The 19,703-nt window shown below is 39.4% G+C and overlaps 1 protein-coding gene across 3 annotated transcripts; it reads left to right on the forward strand.

The window, feature by feature from the left end:
* Window positions 1-354: 354 nt before the first annotated feature.
* Window positions 355-18,867, forward strand: LOC115782647 (sodium- and chloride-dependent taurine transporter-like). Of its 3 annotated transcripts, none has more exons than XM_030732954.1 (14): window positions 355-485; window positions 5,291-5,520; window positions 5,607-5,741; window positions 8,017-8,251; window positions 8,594-8,726; window positions 10,001-10,135; window positions 11,523-11,626; window positions 11,767-11,891; window positions 13,369-13,481; window positions 14,565-14,702; window positions 15,115-15,217; window positions 16,374-16,474; window positions 16,618-16,788; window positions 17,149-18,867. In XM_030732954.1, the coding sequence occupies exons 2-14, from the start codon at window positions 5,292-5,294 to the stop codon at window positions 17,302-17,304; spliced, it is 1,878 nt and encodes a 625-aa protein (XP_030588814.1). In that variant the 5' UTR covers window positions 355-485; window position 5,291; the 3' UTR covers window positions 17,305-18,867. The 3 variants fall into 3 exon arrangements, with proteins under 3 accessions (XP_030588814.1, XP_030588815.1, XP_030588813.1); XM_030732955.1 differs by having other exon boundaries at window positions 381-497; XM_030732953.1 differs by lacking the exon at window positions 355-485 and adding an exon at window positions 3,461-3,593.
* Window positions 18,868-19,703: the final 836 nt, after the last annotated feature.

The following is a 19,703-nucleotide window of genomic DNA, read 5'->3' on the forward strand; positions in this document are numbered from 1 at the left end:
CATAGAAATGATAGATAGCTTCTGACTGGATTTTTCCACTTGTTGTTAATATTTTGTAGTAATTGATCAATACCGCTCCAGTAAATCATTTATTAAACACCAATAAAGCTATTTCATCTTACAAAGGCTACTCAAAGTAATACCAAATTGATTTGCATAGTTCTGGTTCATTTCTTTTGGTGCATTTCACCATCGTGGCAAATTCAACGTAGTCCTATAGATTTTGACTGCCCGCTCTTTTGTAAATCACTGGTAAATGTCGCAGTCCGTAGCTGTTAGAGAATTGGGTAAAAGGGCGGACGGAGGGAGACTGTCACTTTAAGAAGAGGTAGCATGAAGAAGCTGGTGATTTTCCACTCAAACTGAATTTAAACGCGCAACCGGCTCATTGAAACAATGATCTTTGAAAAAAAAGTAGATTACACTGTATGACTCGTCGTTAAACACAGGCTACCAAACCAGGAACAACAGACTGCTTAATAAAAGTAAGAGGACAGGTAATCCTATATATTCTTTCTATAAAATTAAGTAAATGAGGTTAATAGACTAAATATTTTAAAAGAAGAAAAGGTGTAATAGAAAACTAATTAATTCAGATGTAAGCTTTTTAAAAAAATATGTAGTGTTCTGATGTGGAAAGTAAGCTCGCGGATACGTTTTTTTCGCTCATAAAAGCAGAAATATTTCCTCTTTATTTTCCTTTACGTGATGCTGTGCGCTTCCGCTAAAAAGATGGAAAAGGAAAAGGAAAAAGGAAGACTGTTTAAACCCTGCTATACAAACAACATGACAAAATTACTGTATGTTATATAAAAACCGTAGGCCTGGTCTTTGAACCCGGTTCCCCGTGTTCATTTCTGATAAGATGTTTCCAGTTTCTGTTTGATCATATTTGCAGGGCTGCTGTGGTGCGTTCAGGGACGCACGGGTTTTACAGCGATATGTGATGATGAGGGGGGGAAATAATCATTTATTTTGCTTATTGCCTGATGCGTGCCCCGGGTGCAACTTCACTTTTCTCAGCCACAAGTCTTCAGCTGAATTAATGCTGAAGTAGGTCTGATGAACTAAGACGTTTACTAGCTTATATGGTAGTAGCACATACTTAACCTACTTCTTGTGTCTCCGCCTCATCCAGTGTATGATGGATTGACATGTGTCCTTTATTAACACCAATCCGCCCTCAGCAGATAAAGCGCAAGGGGTAGTTGTACTTTCAGGCACTGAAAATAAAGTACGCGAACTGGCCTTTCGGAGGGCGTGTTGGAAATGTTTCTTGAAGACGCTCTGCAAAAAAAAAAAAAAAAAAAAAAAAGAGGCGCTTTTGTATGTGAACTTGTGACTTTTGCAGTGGTTCCGCAAGTTACTGTTGAATTAATTATAAACCTTAAAATAATTATTGATTCTCTGGTAAATTAAGAGGTGACATCGTTTTTTGTTTCTGTGTTGGGCTGTGTTTTCCTGGATTACTGTAATTCTTCTTTTTAAAAACAACACAACCTGCTGACTCACCTTCAGTCCAACGGCATGCATATTAGGTTGCTTATTTATGTAAAGCACAATGAGTTAATGTGTAATGAAATGTGCTATATCAACGAAACTTCCCCATTTCCATATGTTATTCATATTGCACACAGGCCTGATCATTACAAAGTGAACATCAATTTTAAAGTTGTCACTTTAGCCAAATTGCAGAAGACAAGGTAACAGCATTAAAAACAAAACAAAAAAAACAAACATGATTCTTTCAGGATTAAAAAAAAAGGTGGTGAAGCAGGTGAAAGAATAAATATTAGATTCACAGTTTGCAGTATTACAGATCCAGTTTGATGTTACTCAGCTGTAATCAACCCCTTAGTTTTCCTTAAACAAACGCCACAAGGTTTGATTTTATGACCCATCTAATAGACTTTCTTTGTGTTGCAAGCGTCTACCTTCAGAATCCAAATCCTGTGGTCTGACCCGAACCCGTGCAAGAGATGAGCGTTTTGTCAGATGTTACAGTTAGGTCCATAATTTGTTGCACAAAGACTCCATTTTAATGGTGTTTCCTCTGTACACCATCACAATGGGTTTTAAATTGAACAATCAATACGTGACTGAAGTGCAGACTTGCAGCTTTAATTCAAGGAGTTTTACAAAACAAACAAACAGACACACAAACAAACAAACATGCATTATCAGTTTAGAAAACACACATTTTTATACATAGTCCCCCTTTTTCAGAGGCTCCACGGTAATTAGACAATCGACTGACAAGCAGGTTAGTTTCCAGGTGAGGCCTGTTCCCGTTTTATTTTCAAATTAAACGCACGTGACTAAAAATGTTGAATTTGCATTTTATAGCATTTCACTATAATTTTAAATATGAGGCCCAAGGAAATGTCAGTGTAAGTGAAGTAGTCCATCATTAGGCTGGAAAAACCCAAAATAAAGCTATCAGAGAGATAGCAAAATATTCAGGGGTGGCCATATCAACAATCTGGAATGAATGAATGCTCAGCAACACCAAAATGCCTGAAGGACAACAGAGGACAACTAAAGTGCATGATGACAGAATTATTTCCATGGTGGAGATAACTTGATGACATCTAAGTCTAGAGCACTCTTGAGGAGTTGGAGTATTATTGTCAAAATCTACAATCAAGAGATGCCTTCATGAATGGAAATGCGGAGGGTTTGCAACAAGGTGCAAACCACTGTTTACACTTAAGAACAGGAAAGCCAGATTAGACTTTACTGGAAAACACCAAACAGAACCTGCAGTTCTGTAAAAAAAAAAATCTTTGGACATTTAAAACCATGAATTCAAAGGTGTGTTTAAATGGCAGCTTGTCACCAGCTGATTCTTGTCCCTCATTTAACTGTGTAAATCCTGCAGAGGAGTTCAAATGGACTTTTCTATGCCAGCCATTGTGAGCTTTTGAAGCAGTGAACTGTATCCTAACAGACCATGGACAAGCAGAGGAGACACATTACCTTATTTGGCATTGTTATTAGCTGATACTGTACTTGTTTATATTTCTCAGATAGCACGTCGCGTGTCATGAAAAAACAGAGGACATCCTGGCGTGCTCTTAAATTCAAGTAGTTTTCACATAAAGATCCCCCTTCAGAGGAAGTGGTGCTGTGGAACTGAAATTCATCGTGTCAGTTTGGTTTGAGTGTCAAAAACAAACAAACAGACAAAAAACTCTCAATACTTCATTCAATTGGTCCATTTCTACCAGATCATAAACCAGTGAAGAGCCGTCTAAGACTGTCTCTTCCTCTGAAACGTCCTCTGTGTCAACATGAATAAATAGTATGTGCTTGTGTGACACACACTGACACCCACCACTTGGCAGTTTGTATGTTTTGGGCAGGGACTGGTAAGTGGAAATTTACAGTCTCCCGTGTTGGTACCTGAGCTGCCTGTCAGAAGGAAGCTGTGTCCAATCTCTACTTTGGATTTAATTGTCTTTAGCCAAGGGGCGGGCCCTGTTGTCAGCTTCACTTCTTCTGACCCTGTCGGCATAAAGACATTCAGTACAGAGGAATGGTGACAGCTGAGAGAGAGGAACACTATACATAGTCGCAGCCATGAAGGAAATGTAAGTTTTCTGAATTGCTTTGCTAAGGGGAGATTTAGATTTTTCTCGGGTGTGTAGCCTGGGTGTGTCTAGGCACAGCTTTCTCTTTGAGTGGGTTTTAAAATAATCAAGTCAAAATAGTGTTTTGTTTGATATTAAAAGCCTCTTGCTGAGATAAAATACGGTCTGAAAGAACAGCAAACAGACTTTGTTGTTGTCTTTTGTGATGCAAATTGACATGAAGAAGAAAGGCGGTAATTTTACATTTATCACTGAGGATTTCCAACAATTCCAGTGTTTTCCTGTTTATAAGATTAGGGAATTTGTTGTGAGTTATATCTGGGGTGAATCCAAAGGACTGTTTGCTTAAATCTGTAGCTTCCTAACACAAGGCAGGCAAGTGAAAGCATATGCTGAGCAGACGAGAGTAAAAGGAGTAAAAGGGATAAAGAGAGAGAGAGAGAAACAGGATGAGAAACAGAACTGATCCAGTTATGTAAGCAAGTCTGAGAATGGCAAGCAATTCAAGTTAACTTGTCATGCATAACAGGAAGAGAGAAAACTTAGAAAAAGATGCCTCGCAGTGTGCATAGAGAGTTAATTTAGTGAGGAGACACAGTCCACAGCAGGAATGTGAGAGCTCTCTGAGAATTTTTTTTTCCCCCCTTAATGTTGCTGTTGGTTAAAGTCCATTTCCTGAGAGGTGAACATGTGATTGTAAATTCAAGAAGCCTCATATTTTAATTCCTTTTTTTTTTTTGGCTGTATAGTTGTCAACAGGAACTGAACTCAGATTTAGTTTCATTACATGCTCTTTGTCAGATGATCTTTGTTAAGTAGATTTGATTAGATTTTTAATTTTTCATAGACATTTTCTATTTGGGTAGCATCCAATATAATCTTATATCTTAAAATTATATTAATTCTAGCTTTGCCATTGTGCCTCTTTTGTTCGTTCTTCAGCATATGCCAGCTGGGAGCTTAAATTACATTCAGCTTTGATGTTCCTTACATAGCTATTGCTATCCTATTAGGGCTACCTTTTCCCCTTTGGCTCATGCAGCGCAGTTTACAGTGTAAACACTTGAGTTAACTTAAGCTTCTTGAGAGCAGCAGAATCTCGAGGGATAGCTTCCTCTATAAATCAATTCTTCAGGTTCACTCGGGGACATGAAGGCTTACATTGTGAAATGGCATGCACAGCTAATCAAAAACAGTAATGTGAATGTGCAACAATGTCATTTAACTTTGCTTTGCATCATGTGTTTAAAACCAAATGATTCTCTCCATTGGTAGATTATTGAGACAGATTAAGAAACACAGTGGGTTTCTTCACTGTGTGATTGCTCCACTGTATTCTGCTGCAGATCTTTTGCATTGTGAAGCACTGGTGTTTTGATGTCCCTTAATAAATGGCAGAATTTGTATTGCATGACTTTTCTTGCACAAAGCCCCTTATATACTATATCTTTGACAGTATGCTATCTAATATGCTTCTGCTCGCTCTTCCAGTGCAAATCCCCAAACATTTCTTTAGTCTCAATGACCTCCATGCATGGGTTGCTCAGATTAGCAAGATTAACAGCATTGTACTGTATGCCATGTTCATGCAGCAAGCAGAAACACAGTCAGGAGACAGCATTATCTCCTTAATGCTCTTCCAGCTCACCTCTGTCTGTTTGTCTGTCTTATTGTATCTCTTTTTTTCTACCCCACAGCATGGCACAAAAAGAGAAGCTTCAATGTCTGAAGGACTTTCACAAGGACACCCTGAAACCTTCACCAGGGAAGAGCCCAGGTACAAGGCCTGAAGATGAGGCAGAGGGCAAGGCTCCTCAGAGGGAGAAGTGGGCCAGTAAGCTCGACTTTGTCCTGTCCGTGGCCGGAGGCTTTGTCGGATTAGGAAATGTCTGGCGCTTCCCTTACCTTTGTTATAAAAATGGTGGAGGTAGGCAGAAGATGCACAACATACACATAAAAAAAAATGATCACAGTAACAAAATATCTGAACTCAACCCTACTTGAATTTCCCAGGTGCATTCCTTATCCCTTACTTCATCTTCCTTTTTGGGGGTGGTCTGCCCGTGTTCTTCCTGGAAGTCGCACTGGGCCAGTACACCTCTGAGGGAGGGATCACCTGCTGGGCCAAGCTCTGCCCCATCTTCACTGGTCAGTTCAAATGCACAGACACAAATGTCCTCACCCACAGAAAGATCAATAAAAACTCTGCACCGCAGCACAACTGTTCCCTGACAAGACTGTTTAATATTTAATGCTGAGGGAAAAGCCTCATCTGTCTGAACAAGTTTTCTGCCCTGATTTACTTCCTGTGTCAGTCCAGTATTCATCATTTGGACAGTATGTTCTGCCGAGGTGTCCTCTTCTCCCTGCCAGCGTAATTAGACCAGTCTTACCCCATTAGTCTGCTTTGTGTTGTGAAGGTTACATCACAAAGAATGCAATAATACAGACTCTAAGAATTAAAATTCCTGAACATAGAGGATGGGAGCTCCTGCTAGAGGATACAAACATACATATGTGAGCATAAGCGTATACTGTGCAGTTATTTTGGGCTAACAAGACCAAGCCCATTTTTTTCAACTAAACATAATAACCCAGCTTTGAATTAAACTTAAAAAAAAAACGTTTTTATGTTTAATTAAAACTGTATAGTTCTATTACAAATGCAAGCCTCATTTACAATTCATTTCTGTATGCAGACAACATCAGTGTATCCACTCAAATATAATGCACACTTATGTTATGGATATAGAAAGTAAAGCAAAAGAAATAAATAAATAAAGATATGTATACTTACCTAAATCTTTCCTACAATCAGGAGTATGTATACCAGCCACCAAACAGTTGAAATTGATGTGAACCTCAACTGTGTACATGCTTCAGTGCAACAACGCAAATTGGCTTATTAGTTCATCATCAAGCACCTAAATGGCTTTTTGGTGGGTGGGAGAGTACAGTAACTTTTCTCTCATCAACCTCTATTCATAATTCTTTAAATGTTGCATCTCTCCCTCATCATGTCTTTGCTAAAATGGACTGATGAGTTCTTGGTTGCTGTGGAAACAGACTATGGGGGGGGGGGGAAGTTGCCTAGCAATGGTTAGAGTCTCATGCAGACCTGCTGCATAAGACTCAGATCATTTTGTTGCTATGGAGCTGCAGTGTGTCTGCTTGTTTTGTTTTGGATTATGAGGGATAATCAATACTGCGTGTCCTCAGGGACAAGCGCTGCCACAGTCGCACCGATTTCTTTACCTGAGCTCTCGCAGCCTCTTACGTGCAGCCCTTCACATTTTAATGTGTTGTAGACAACCACTGACGCACCACTCCCTTGGCAGCTGCTTTGACACCCTTACTCATGTTTGCACGTGGAACGTCACATGAAAGGAGAGGAAACTGCGTGGCTCCGGATCTCCAGCAGCTGCCAACAGTCCCTGCTATCCAAAGAATGCTGAAGCTGATGTCTGCTTTTGTAGCAGCAAGCACGGCAGAGAAAGTTGCCAGTTAGCTGCAGGACTGACCAATCACAATTCTTTGCACTGTTCATCATACCTTTATGTGTGTGTGTTTTTTTTTTTTTATCACACAGCAAATCTGTCACTTTACTCATGTCGAGCACGAACATGTACGTGTTGCAGCACCGACTCTTCTATCAGTTTGCATTTGGAATGTGGGAAGGAGGAGGTGGGAGTGAAAGAGATGATAAGTTTAAAAATACTCTGGAGCGATGGAAGAGTACAGGGGTGTCTGTGTCCAGGTTCCTAGCAAAGTCATCTAAAAATAACCTAAAAACACTGAGGACATCATAACGGTAGTTAGCCAAGTCAAACCTGGGCTGTTTCCCTACATATTCAGTTACTTGGAAATTATGTTTCTACTTTTAAAGTTTTTTTTTTTATTACTTTTAAAATTAAAATAGATGTTTCCTGTTCACCACACTCACTCCGTATCATTGCTGAGTGTGAAGTGCGTACCACTGGATCTGTAACTACACAAGATTTTCATGTGCTTTTAAACTGGCTATTATCAATATTTTTATATAAACAGGGAATTACATGAGTAATTGCACATCAAATGGGTTGCTTGTTGTGATGAATACACATGGAATTTTCACCCGTCTCTGCAGCAAATTATGTGTGCTGCATTGTATACTTTGCATTGTTTTGATTTCCTGTTTTGGTTCACTCTAACTGAGCTTTCACAATAGGCAGCATCAAAAACCTGACAGAGTAGGTGAGCAGCTGAGCTAAAAAGGAGACCTGAGCCATATGTGTCAATATTATGTCCACTACTTGCTTTCTGCTGTGGTCACATATCTGTTTTTGCAAGTTTAAATGAAGTCATTGCACTGAAAAAAGCTTGATTATAATATTAAAAGAAATAATAATCTTTAAATCTGCCCGCCTTCTTGTTTTGTCTCCAGGCATTGGCTATGCCTCTATCGTGATTGTGTCTCTACTAAACATCTACTACATTGTGATCTTGGCCTGGGGACTCTACTACCTGTTTCAGTGCTTTCAGCCTGAGCTTCCCTGGGCAAAATGCAAGCAGCCTTGGAACACAGAGCACTGTGTTGAGGACACAGTCCGCAAGAACAAGACACTTTGGCTGGCAGCCAACGGCACTAACTTTACTTCCCCCGTCACTGAGTTCTGGGAGTGAGTGACAAACACACTCACACACACACACGCATGCACACACCTGAATATACTAAGGTAACCCTGCCTCTTTATCTCGCTTGTGTAAATGTGTTTAAACAGTGACATTCTTTCAAAACCACAGTTTACTTTTATAAAGCACTAGTTCTCCACTAGTTTAATATAAACTAGGTTTACACTGTACCCTTCATATGCTAGAGCCACCTCAAGGTTAAACTTTATTGGTCGGATTAAATTGAAAGATATTTTTTTCCCCCCATTCACATTTGCTTTGTGATGTGTTAACTTCTAATGGCAATTTGTCAAATGGTGGTTAGGCACTTACATACGTTTCCTCTGCAGACGCAACGTCCTAAGCATCTCCACTGGGATTGAAGACCCAGGGCCCCTGAAGTGGGACCTAGCCTTGTGTCTTCTGGCAGTGTGGATCATCTGTTTTTTCTGTATCTGGAAGGGAGTCAAGTCTACTGGGAAAGTGAGTACGAATCATAAACACATCCTGTACTTTTTGGGTTGCTTGGATGCAGTTTTTTTAGTTTTTCCCTAACAAGTCAGTGACAAAATACTGCTGCTCAGAGAAAGCCCACATGCTTGGAAACAAGGTTAATAGACGTGATTAAAAGACACAGGCCTCCACGTTGTCCTGGAAGTTAGTCCTTGGCCAGACAAACTGTCTGCTGTAAACACTTGACTGCCGCTCCTTAGTCCTGTCTTTGTTTCTGTTAGCAGACCAGAAAATGGGTCAGAGGCAAAAGGCACTAGTCTTGGAAAATGGTTAACTGGATTAGGAGCTTGATCTGTGTTTATGGGTCCATTTTTTGTGATAAATTGTCTTAATATGATCTAATCTTTAATCAGACAGTGAAAGATTGCTTGCATGCAGTGTTATACTGTATGACTTTCCTGAGAGAAGAAATGCATATAGCCCCTCCACTCGGTCATTTGTAGAGAGAAATTATCACCTCAGAAGAACAATGTCATGTGTGAGCGGTGTGGCAGGCAAAGTGGACCCCCAAAGCATCTGAAAGCATCAGAGCTCTGAAAGAAAAACTGAACGTAGATGGTGGTTTTATTGCTGTAATCCAAAATATAAACACAAAAGCAAGGAGCACTTCAACAAAACTTAAGTTGACAGGCATGCAGGAAAAACTGGAAAAAAAAATCCACACCTCCATGAGGGAGGACGCAACAGAAAACAGAGGGAACTGTAGGCAATATATATATATATATATACACAGGGAATGATGAGGGATAACAGGAAACAGCTGGAGAGAACAGGTGGACAGAATCATACTTAATGACAACACAGGAAGCAAAACTCAACACAACACAGAAAACACAGGACTGTCAAACTAAAACAGGAAGTAACCAAACAAGACACAAACACATCATGAGGAATAGAATAGACAAGAGACCAGGAGCTAACAGACACTGGAACACAGAGACGCGGGAAGACAAGAACGGGATACAATAACGAGGCTAAACTCAAAACTATAACAAACTGAGAATCTACACGATAATAATAATCAGAGATATAACAAAACTTAACCAAAAGAACACAAGACACTGGGCCACTGGCCCAGGATCATGACAAACAATGCTTCTTTTGTGCTGCAGTTGGAAAAATGGGAGTTAGAAATGAGAGTTTAAAAATGAAGAACTGTTTATCCCACTATATCCCAATAGTGATGAGTCATAAGTCTGTAACTGTTCATTGTTTTTAGCTAATAAAGCCTTTGTCTGGTTTAGGTGGTGTACATAACAGCAACTTTCCCATTTGTGATGCTGATTGTACTGCTGGTGCGTGGTGTGACTCTGCCTGGAGCAGCTGAAGGGATCAAATTTTACCTTTACCCTGACCTAACCCGCCTAAAAGATCCAGAGGTAAGCAACAAAAACTCTGTCTTTATCTGTTAAAGCTCCCTGTAATCCCAGGTCATACATTACTGTGACATCTTATTTCTTTTTTGAGCCCAAGATGAGCTTTCTGAACTTTAAATATGAAGGCACACACAGTCAAACTAAGCTATGCTTAGTTTACCATAAAGATCTGAAACAGCTATACCTGCTCTGTCTTGAAGTTACAAATCCCCCAAACAGGATATAACTTTAATCCAACTTTAACTTTAATCAATACAACCAAAGTATAAAAACATTTTTGCAGTACAGCTGCAAGCAGCAATGAAACAGTATAGTAGGGTGCAGTCAGGTACTTGATGTGGTTATGTTAAAAGCACAACTATGAGTATTAATAAGATTTTATTTTTCCTTATAACAATACCCTCAGTGGTCAAATCACACAATCTTTGTAGGGCAGTCTTGGAAAGGAATGCCATGTCCATTCACCAATTTTGGTATCAATACATAAAACAACTACTGAGGGATGCTCTCTCTTCCTGTTTGCCAGCTTTACCACTGAATTCAGCTGGCTGTGCCAGAAGACCAAAATGAAAAATCCATACAATAAAGGCTGACAAGGCTTAGCCTGAAGACCACGTGTGGCAATTATGGTGAAAATTTGAAAAAGTTGTGGCCTTTGAAGAACTTTTAAACTTTAAAACTCTTGTGTGGCAGAAGTTCACATCATAGCTCTGTTCAATCAAATTACCTCAATAGTACTTATTTTTTGAAAATTGTTCATAGTTTAAAAGGTATGTGCCAACTTAACTGTGCCATCAGTGATGCACGAGTCTTTGAGACGTTGCAAGTAAATCTAGGTGATTGTGCCAAATTTAAAAGGATTTAGCTATACACTTCAAAGAGCTGCCATACAGTAGAATCCAGTGTCAGAAGCAGCTTCCCTGCTTGGCCCTCAGTTAGTGAGCTCTGGATTTGCAGGTGGATTTTGTTGCCTTTGGAAAGAGTCAGGCTGCCGGTTTCCCTTTGTTTCCAGTCTTTGTGCTAAGCTAAGATATCCCACTGCTGCTCATGGCTTCACTGCATATTTGCTGCACCTTCACATCATTCACACACTCCTTTGATGTTCAGATTTCCAAGTTGTTCTTCCACTTTTGGAAACATTTAGAAACAACATGGACACTATTTTTAGTGACGAATGTGATTCTCTACAGAGCTTTAGAGCATTTTTCAGTTCATTATTTGAGTTTTACTGGCCACAGCTTCCTGTATACTGGATATGCAAATAACCAGTTGTTTGTGAATAACACAGCAAGGTGCTGATATGATGATGGAGTATTTAAACCTTATTTCTACTACCCTTAACTTTTGAAGTCTTTACATGAAAAATCAGCAATCACTTCGTACTTCTCAGGTGTGGATTGATGCAGGAACCCAGATTTTCTTCTCCTATGCCATTTGCCTGGGCGCCATGACATCACTGGGGAGCTACAACAAGTACAAATACAACTGCTACAGGTGAGTTGTGTTTCCACTAGGGTGAGTAGGACTGTAGTTGTGAGAGCAACTCGTGTCAGAGACGGTTGCGTGAAAAGAAAATGGGAACTTCGGTTCCACCTGTGTTCATTAACAACCTCCATGACATATGTGTGACATAGGGACTGTTTGCTGCTGGGAGGCCTGAACAGCGGTACCAGTTTTGTGTCTGGCTTCGCAATATTTTCCGTCCTGGGCTTCATGGCACAAGAACAAGGGGTGGACATTGCCGATGTGGCAGAGTCAGGTACGAGGGTCCAAGGTGATGGAAGCAGTGATGGTGGGCACTGCTGCCAATTTTAAAAAAAACAAAAAAAAAACAACAATAACAATTGGAAACGTAAAAATTTAATCCAAATTTAAAAGAAGTCGCTTTAAGTTAAAATCTAAGTCTCGAAATCTAGTAATGTAGAGGTATCGGCAACTGCACACTCCTTGAATAAGCCTCAAAGAAACAGATTTGTTACTACAATGAGTTTTCCACGTTTTCTGAGGACAGATTTCACAGCATTGGTGCAATGCTGTGTGTTTTAGCTACACAATGAACTGCGGCATTAAAGAGCTCCTGCATTGTGCCTTCATCATTACTACAGCTGTTCAGTGGCACCAGTCTGTCCCACAGCCATCCTCCTCATGCCATTCAGTAACTTTATCTTTTGGACCATTGCTAAGAAGATTGGCCCCTTACTGTATGTACTTAACTGTATGTGCCCTGGCACCCTGAGGTCATATTTTTGACTGGCAACACTGTACTCTAAGTCCAGTTCTGCTAACAAGTTGTGGATCTCCTGAGGTTGACGCCACTGGTTCTGGATCTGTCTTCTTTTATTTTCTATGCTAACTTTAAGGGGAGGTGTCTTCTTTAAGCATGCTTTCTCTGTTCAGTTTAAGTTAAACTCTTGCTATCTTGAATATCATAAAATAATCAAATGAACACATGATAATGCCAGTAATTCTATGCTATAGAATATATAACTTTATATATAACTTTTTTTTGAATATATTGAGCTGTTCAATTGATTGATTCTGTGTCTGAAGTTTTTATTATATCCTGTTGAACTGGTTCATTGCTTTGTTAAATGTCTGCTTTGTTTAGATTAGGTTTATTGTCAGTGCACGCAGTAAGTACCAAAATGCAGTGTAGCATATTACAGATATTACGTGCTTATAGAAATGTATCCAGATAAACTAATGTAAAGACTGAATAACTAACCAATGGAGCTGTAAATATACTGTAAGAGCAATGCCATAAAGTGTATGATATGTACAGTATAAGCAGAAGACAAGATGTCATATGTACAGTATATATATATATATATATATATATATATATATATATATATATATATATATATATATATATATATATATATATATATATATATATATATATATATATTTGCTATTTTTCCTGCAAGTAAACACCTACAGGACACATTTAGCATAGAAACCACTCTAAGGGAAGTTTTATTATGTTTTATCATATGGCCAACAAAATAATAATAATAATAATAATAATAATAATAAACTGTTAACCCATTTAGATTTATCTCATGTCTGTCTTGTTGGTCACAATATAATGTTTCCTTTGCTCAGCCTCTCTAGCACAGTATTTACAGTACTTTGCCATTCCCTCTCACTGTATCGGCCAAGCCAAAATTAGACAGAAATGTTAATTCTGTCCTCTGCCCCTTCTCCCCACCCCCTCTTTGTTCTCCTTCCAGGTCCTGGCTTGGCCTTCATTGCCTACCCTAAAGCTGTGTCCATGATGCCACTGCCAACCCTGTGGGCCATTCTCTTCTTCATCATGCTGCTGCTTCTGGGCCTTGACAGCCAGGTCAGTGTTTTTGCTGTAGTGTAAAACTAGCCAGAGAACAGTTGTTTGATCTAGTGCCCATTAATTTAAGACAGACGCCTCCAAGGCTCTGTGGGTTTGTTGGCTCCTGCTGGACCCAATATGTAAAACACATTTAGCGTCTCTCTGATCTGTAGCTAACATCTCTAAGGTATCAGATAACTGACAGACAAGAAGCCAGTTTACACAAAGGCATTTTACTATTACACTTGACTACGCTGCGTGAGGATTACAGCACTTTTAACACCCCATAGTGTGGCAAATTAAATTTGGAGAAGTTGGTGGATATCCAAACATTCAGTTAGTAAAAGTAATGATAAACTATTATAAAAGTAGAGGTCTGACTAAGACAAGATAATCTAAGTAGACAAAACACAAGTGTATGCCCAAGGGATTCTCCAGCTAGATCACATTTCCCACCTTCAAGTGTAATTCTACTCCTGTGCTAACTCAATCCTGCACATGGCCAGCTACTCATCTCAGCCAACAGCGAGATCAGGGTAGCGCTCTAAATTTGAGGACATGTAAATGCTCATGCAAGTGCAGCTATTTCCATGAGAGAAATTATGCCAGCGCGTGTGGGTGCATTTATTTGACCATAAATTTTATGCACATTTGTACTCCTGAATGCTTTATATTGTTAACATCGCTCACACATACATGCCACAGTTGTGTAAGGGTTTTTTCTTTGTGTTTGTGCAACAAAGGAGCGTGTTCTTTGTGCATAACAGCCCTGCAGTCCGATGAATCGGAGGAAATTTGTCATTTTGTTGCAACATATTGTTGCTTATGAAGCAATGATGAGACGCAAGGGAGCAAGCGTGTTACATAGACAAGGAGGCAGAGACAGTGATGCACTGTTCTGTTTCTCTTGTGTCTTGGTAGCAACAAACCAGTGTTGCAGAGAGGAGCCTTGTTTAAATTCTCATTACCGCCCAACAAAGACAGCCCTCATTCTCTAATCACTGGTTTGTGGAGGCAAAACAAGAGCTACATACACACAGAAAGAGATGCAGATTTTTAAAAATTCCTCTGAGAACTTAATATTTGTTTTTGTCCCCGCAGTTTGTTGAAGTGGAAGGTCAGATCACCTCTATTGTGGATCTGTATCCATCCGTCCTCAGGAAAGGTTACCGGCGAGAGATCTTCATAGCTGTGATGTGTTTCATAAGCTATCTCCTGGGACTCGCCATGGTGACAAAAGTGAGTTCATTAACTATTACTTAATTGAGCCAGTGCACTCTTACTTCAGCTGTCTGTCCTGTTGAGAAGAGGAAAAGGAACAGATGAACAACAGCGATAACCCCAAACATTTTCTACATGCCTCTCGGCTGCTGTATTGTCAGAGCCAAATATGGCTGCCTAGCACATTCACCACACACGCATGTCAGGATGGAACAATTTGGAATGCTGTTTTCCATGGAGCATTCAACTGTGCTTCAGTGACATCTTAGCACCTGTTGAACTCTACTGGTAGAGTGCCAGGATCCTTGTGTCCTACTTTCAGCAGCCTCACCCACCCTGATTTAATGCCCCCTTATATCTCAGCGACATCCTTTTTCAGCATGCACATAGAGAGATAATTAATGCAGCTTTCTGTCTCTTCTTCTTCCAGGGTGGCATGTATGTGTTTCAGCTCTTTGATTACTATGCAGCCAGTGGTGTGTGCCTTTTGTGGGTTGCATTCTTTGAATGCATTGCTGTAGCCTGGGTTTATGGTAAGTGGAAATGATTCTACATGTGATAGGTTTCTCTTACGTCATCATTTGTCAAAGAGTTTGTAAAAGAGGTCTAAATGATCTCTGGCGTGTAAAACAAATGTGTCCTTGTGAGGTTTTTGCACACCAGTAGTAAATAACTTTAACTGCGGGGTTGTTTTGAAGTTGAGGGGAGGTGGGGATGGAGTTAGTCCCCTGCTAGATTGTGATTGGCCACTAAGAGTCGCCTCCCACCAGATTATGTCCCACCATTATTAACAAAACAACATTTAGCCAGAAGAGAAAAACCTTAAATGGAATGGAAGTGAAGTTGCTAATGCCACTGTGGTTTAATCACATAGAACCTCCTCCTTTTTTTTATTGGTGGCTCAGAAAAGTGGTTCCCAACCTGCATGTCCTGAGCTCTCAAGGCTTCAAAATATGATATATGGACACTGGAGTTGTAAAGTTGGAGGCTTCTGTGTTTGACTGGCATTTTTCTCCAGCTTTCTATAGTTTATACTTTAAACAAGATCCTCATTGTTACATATTCTCTTTCAAGTGAAGACTATAAGAAGGGAACTACAACATTTTGGTTAGATGTTGATTGCCCACAGACATACCAAGACTTAATAAGTGTTGAGTATACCTTGCTTAATTGTAAAGGGTTCATTTGGCAAACATTTAAGAATCAGTGTCCTAAACCTTTGAAAGCTGTTTTTTAAATAGTTCTTCGAAATGATGTTGCTATAGTAGTTGTTTATTCATCAACAATAATCAACAAAAAAAAAGACAAACTGTAAAAACAGAATAAAACAACTCATGACATTTACATCAACAGCAAATGTCATGCAGAAGTTTAGTACAGCACACTTGCACTAAACACATGGACCTGTGATGGCCTAGTAAGGTGTAAAAGACAAAGCTGAGACTATTGATACTATATAGCCATGACCCAGTGAAAATACTGTATATGCTGCAGTTCATGCAAACAAGGCAGATAAGGGTTCATAAACATGTTAATATCAGCTGGTAGAAACAAGGTCATTCTATTATTGGAAACAACAACACGTGCAGATTAACATCATTGGTATCTTATGTGCAATATTCATTATTTTGGCAAACCTTGCAAACATATGGACGTGGCTTATTGTTTATACTATTTTGTGTTGGACAGGAGTTGATAACTTCTATGATGCAGTTGAGGATATGATTGGCTACAGACCAAACCCATGGATGAAATGGAGCTGGACCATAATCACTCCTGTCCTCTGCATGGTGAGAGATCACATTAGCCACTTTACTGTTTTGGAGGAACTGGAGATACTCCAGTTCATGATGTGACATATGCTGATTGTTGAAGGGCACACAGAGGTGGTGCAGTTTGTACTAAGTGCAACGCGTGTGCTTGCTCCCCACAGGGCTGCTTTGTCTTCTCCCTGGTGAAGTACAAGCCACTGACTTATAATAAGGTGTATGAGTACCCCGACTGGGCCATCGGTCTGGGCTGGTGTCTGGCCTTGTCCTCCATGATCTGCATCCCGATGGTGATGGTCATCAAGATCTTACAGTCTGAGGGACCTCTAATTGAGGTGAGATTTTAATGGAAGCATTCTTGCAGAGATGTAAATAAGAAAATTGATACTATTCACAATTTGTACTTTATTATCAATCCAAAGCCAAGTGAAAACAGATTTTCTGGCTCTTTCCAAACACAGCAAAGTCCAGCTACCAACTTCGGCAGCTGAAAGCATTTTACTGAAAAAGAAAGTAAACAACAATTAATAATCCCACAACTGCCCCTTTTCAGCTGTCCTTGTTGTTTATTTCTTCTTTCGGCTCAGTGTATCTATCTGATGTTTGCCATTTTAAACTCGATAACTGTCACTTCGAGCCTTAAACCACCCCACTTTCTGATGATCATTATTTTAATGTCTATCTCCTTCCCTCAGAGGATCAAAGCAGTGGCAGCCCCGGCAAAATCAGGCGTGAGCTCTCGCCCGAAAGAATACAACTTGAAGGGCAGCGAGCTGACACAGCCCCTGGATCCAAATGGGAACAATGGCTTGATCAAGCCCACCCACACCATTGTAGAAACAGTGATGTGAGCGCTCTCTGTGAGAGGAATTAAGATTGATGTGCTTTCTGTGGTATCATATTTGCTAACTTTAGTAGGTTTACATTGTCCGATATATTCACGTTAGAGATAGTGTGGTTTGATTTTGATGAAAAAAAGTTTTATTATTGTATTTTTTTCCTTGTTTTTTTCTTCTTTTTTACTATATTGATATTGTTGTTGTTACATTTTTTGTTTCTGTAGCTGGCACTGATCTCAGTTTAGGCAGTATTTCAAGTTAGAACATTTTCAGTTTACTACCTTTCTGTTGATTCCGGAAAGATGAGGAATTTGCTTTTTGCCGGCGCCATAGAAGAAAAGAAATTCTCACTTTTCACATTGCAAAGTAAACTAAATGTATAATTAACTGCAAAAAAAAAAGGTGGAAGGTGTCACGTGATTGTGACAGTCTTGTTGTACTGACTAATAATTTTTTCTGTCATTTTATGCCACAGTGAAATGAATGTACCTCCGCTTGCAGTGAAACGGAGCCACCTGTGTCTCTTAGAATACATATCCATTACATGTTAAGCAGCAATATGCAGTGTATAGAGTAAATCTTGCTTGACATCTTATAAGTTAAAAGTTGGTCTTGGCCAATTACTGTGAGAAATGCCTTTATGGGAAGTTCCATCTTGAAAGCAGTTGAGATAAAATAAAAGACAACAACAGCTAGGAAATTAAAAAAAAAATGGGGGAAACAAGGGAAGTGGCATTTTTAGAGTATTTGTACACTGCCTGTGTGACTATTATAGTCAGTCCCAGTGCATTTATTGAAACCTCTCTTTGCACTTTATATGTTGTTTCACCTTTATTGTAGTGTGTTTTTATTGTTGCAAGGTCTTGTTGCTACATTTGCAACACATTTGAGGAGGAAATATTTTTAGCTTCTAACTTTTTGAAATTGTACACTTTGATATGAGCTATCAATGTCTTTTAAAAAATGATAAAGTTAGAAATTTGCCACCAACTATTCAGATTTCTAATTGTTAGTGGGATCTGTGAGAACATCACTCAAAAAGTAAAAGCATTAGTTTTTACTAAACGGCCTGACAGCTCTCTCCGTTGTGCTTTCAGTAGCAGGTGTACTCTGCAGAACTACCACTGGAGTCTAGCTTTTAATTCAGTTATATCTGAGAGAATATTTGTAGAAATTTGAATTGTTTGTAAATCACATATGCCTTTTTGTATCTATTTTATACTGTACATCATTTGAACACCGTCACTGATTCATTATTTTAATCAAAGCTTACCAATGTGTTTGCTAAATAAATATGAAAATTATTCTAAGCCTGGATTTGCACATGTAAGGTGCAATATTCAGTGAAATGGTGGCATTGTCTGCTCATTCATAAACAACTTGCAATAGTTTGACACAAAATCTGGAAGGACTGTTTTCCTTAAGCATGTGTAGGAGCCGCCACACCACAGTACCATGCTGCTTTCTCCATTAAAAAAATGCAATGTTGAAATTTAAATGTACCAAAGTATTTTCCCTTTGAGATGCACATTGCATCATTTCTATATAGATTAAATAAACATAATTTTCTTTGGATGTGAATGTGTGTGTGTGTGTGTGTGAGTGTGTGTGTGTGTGTATTTTATACTTCTGAAGATATGAATGTTTCTGATAATTTTTGTTTATACCTGCTTAGTGGAGAAATGATCATCAATAGATTTCACAGTATATGCTGTATGCACTTTATTAGGCACACCTGTTCATCCAACCATCCACTTTCCTGGCCTCTAATTCTTGGTGGGAAGTGACAGTGCTAATCACCACACCACCATACCACTCTATATCTGTTCAATTTGCTTGTTAGTGCAAATATCTAATCAGCCAATCACATGCCAGTTGCTCAGTACATTCAGGCTTGGAGTCATGGTCAAGACAACCTGCTGAAGTGTGCATCAGAATGGGGAAGGAAAGCAATATAAGTGACTTTGAACATGCCATTATTGTTGGTGCCAGATGGGCTGGTCTGAGTACTTCAGATTTTCCAAACAAATATCTCTAAAGTTTACAGAGAATGGTCTGAAAAAGAGAAAATGTCCAGTAAGCGACAGCTCTCTGGGCTAAAATGCCTTATTGATGTCAGAGGTCAGAGGAGAATAGTCAGACTCATCAGTCTGATCTGGTGAGTGAGAGTCAGAATTTGGCATAAACAACATGAAATCATGGATCCATCCTGCCTTGTACCAGTGTTTTCAGTGGCTGCTGGTGGTGTAATAGTTTGGGGAGTATTTTCTTGACACACTTTGGGACTTTAGTACCAAAAACCACAGCCTATGTGAATATTGCTGACTAGTTTTCTGATGGCTGCTTTCAGCAGGCTCACGCACCATGTTGTAAAGCTTACATAATCTCAAACGTGATTTCTTGATCATGAC

This window comes from Archocentrus centrarchus, chromosome 7 (assembly GCF_007364275.1).
Source record: "Archocentrus centrarchus isolate MPI-CPG fArcCen1 chromosome 7, fArcCen1, whole genome shotgun sequence".
Lineage (NCBI taxonomy): Eukaryota > Metazoa > Chordata > Actinopteri > Cichliformes > Cichlidae > Archocentrus > Archocentrus centrarchus.

Bases quoted from the DNA above. Each gene is read 5' to 3' on its own strand.
- LOC115782647 (XM_030732953.1), top strand. The intron at 11,627-11,766 runs GTGAGTTGTGTT...TGTGTGACATAG, and splicing joins TACAAATACAACTGCTACAG to GGACTGTTTGCTGCTGGGAG. The intron at 16,789-17,148 runs GTGAGATTTTAA...TCCTTCCCTCAG, and splicing joins CTGAGGGACCTCTAATTGAG to AGGATCAAAGCAGTGGCAGC.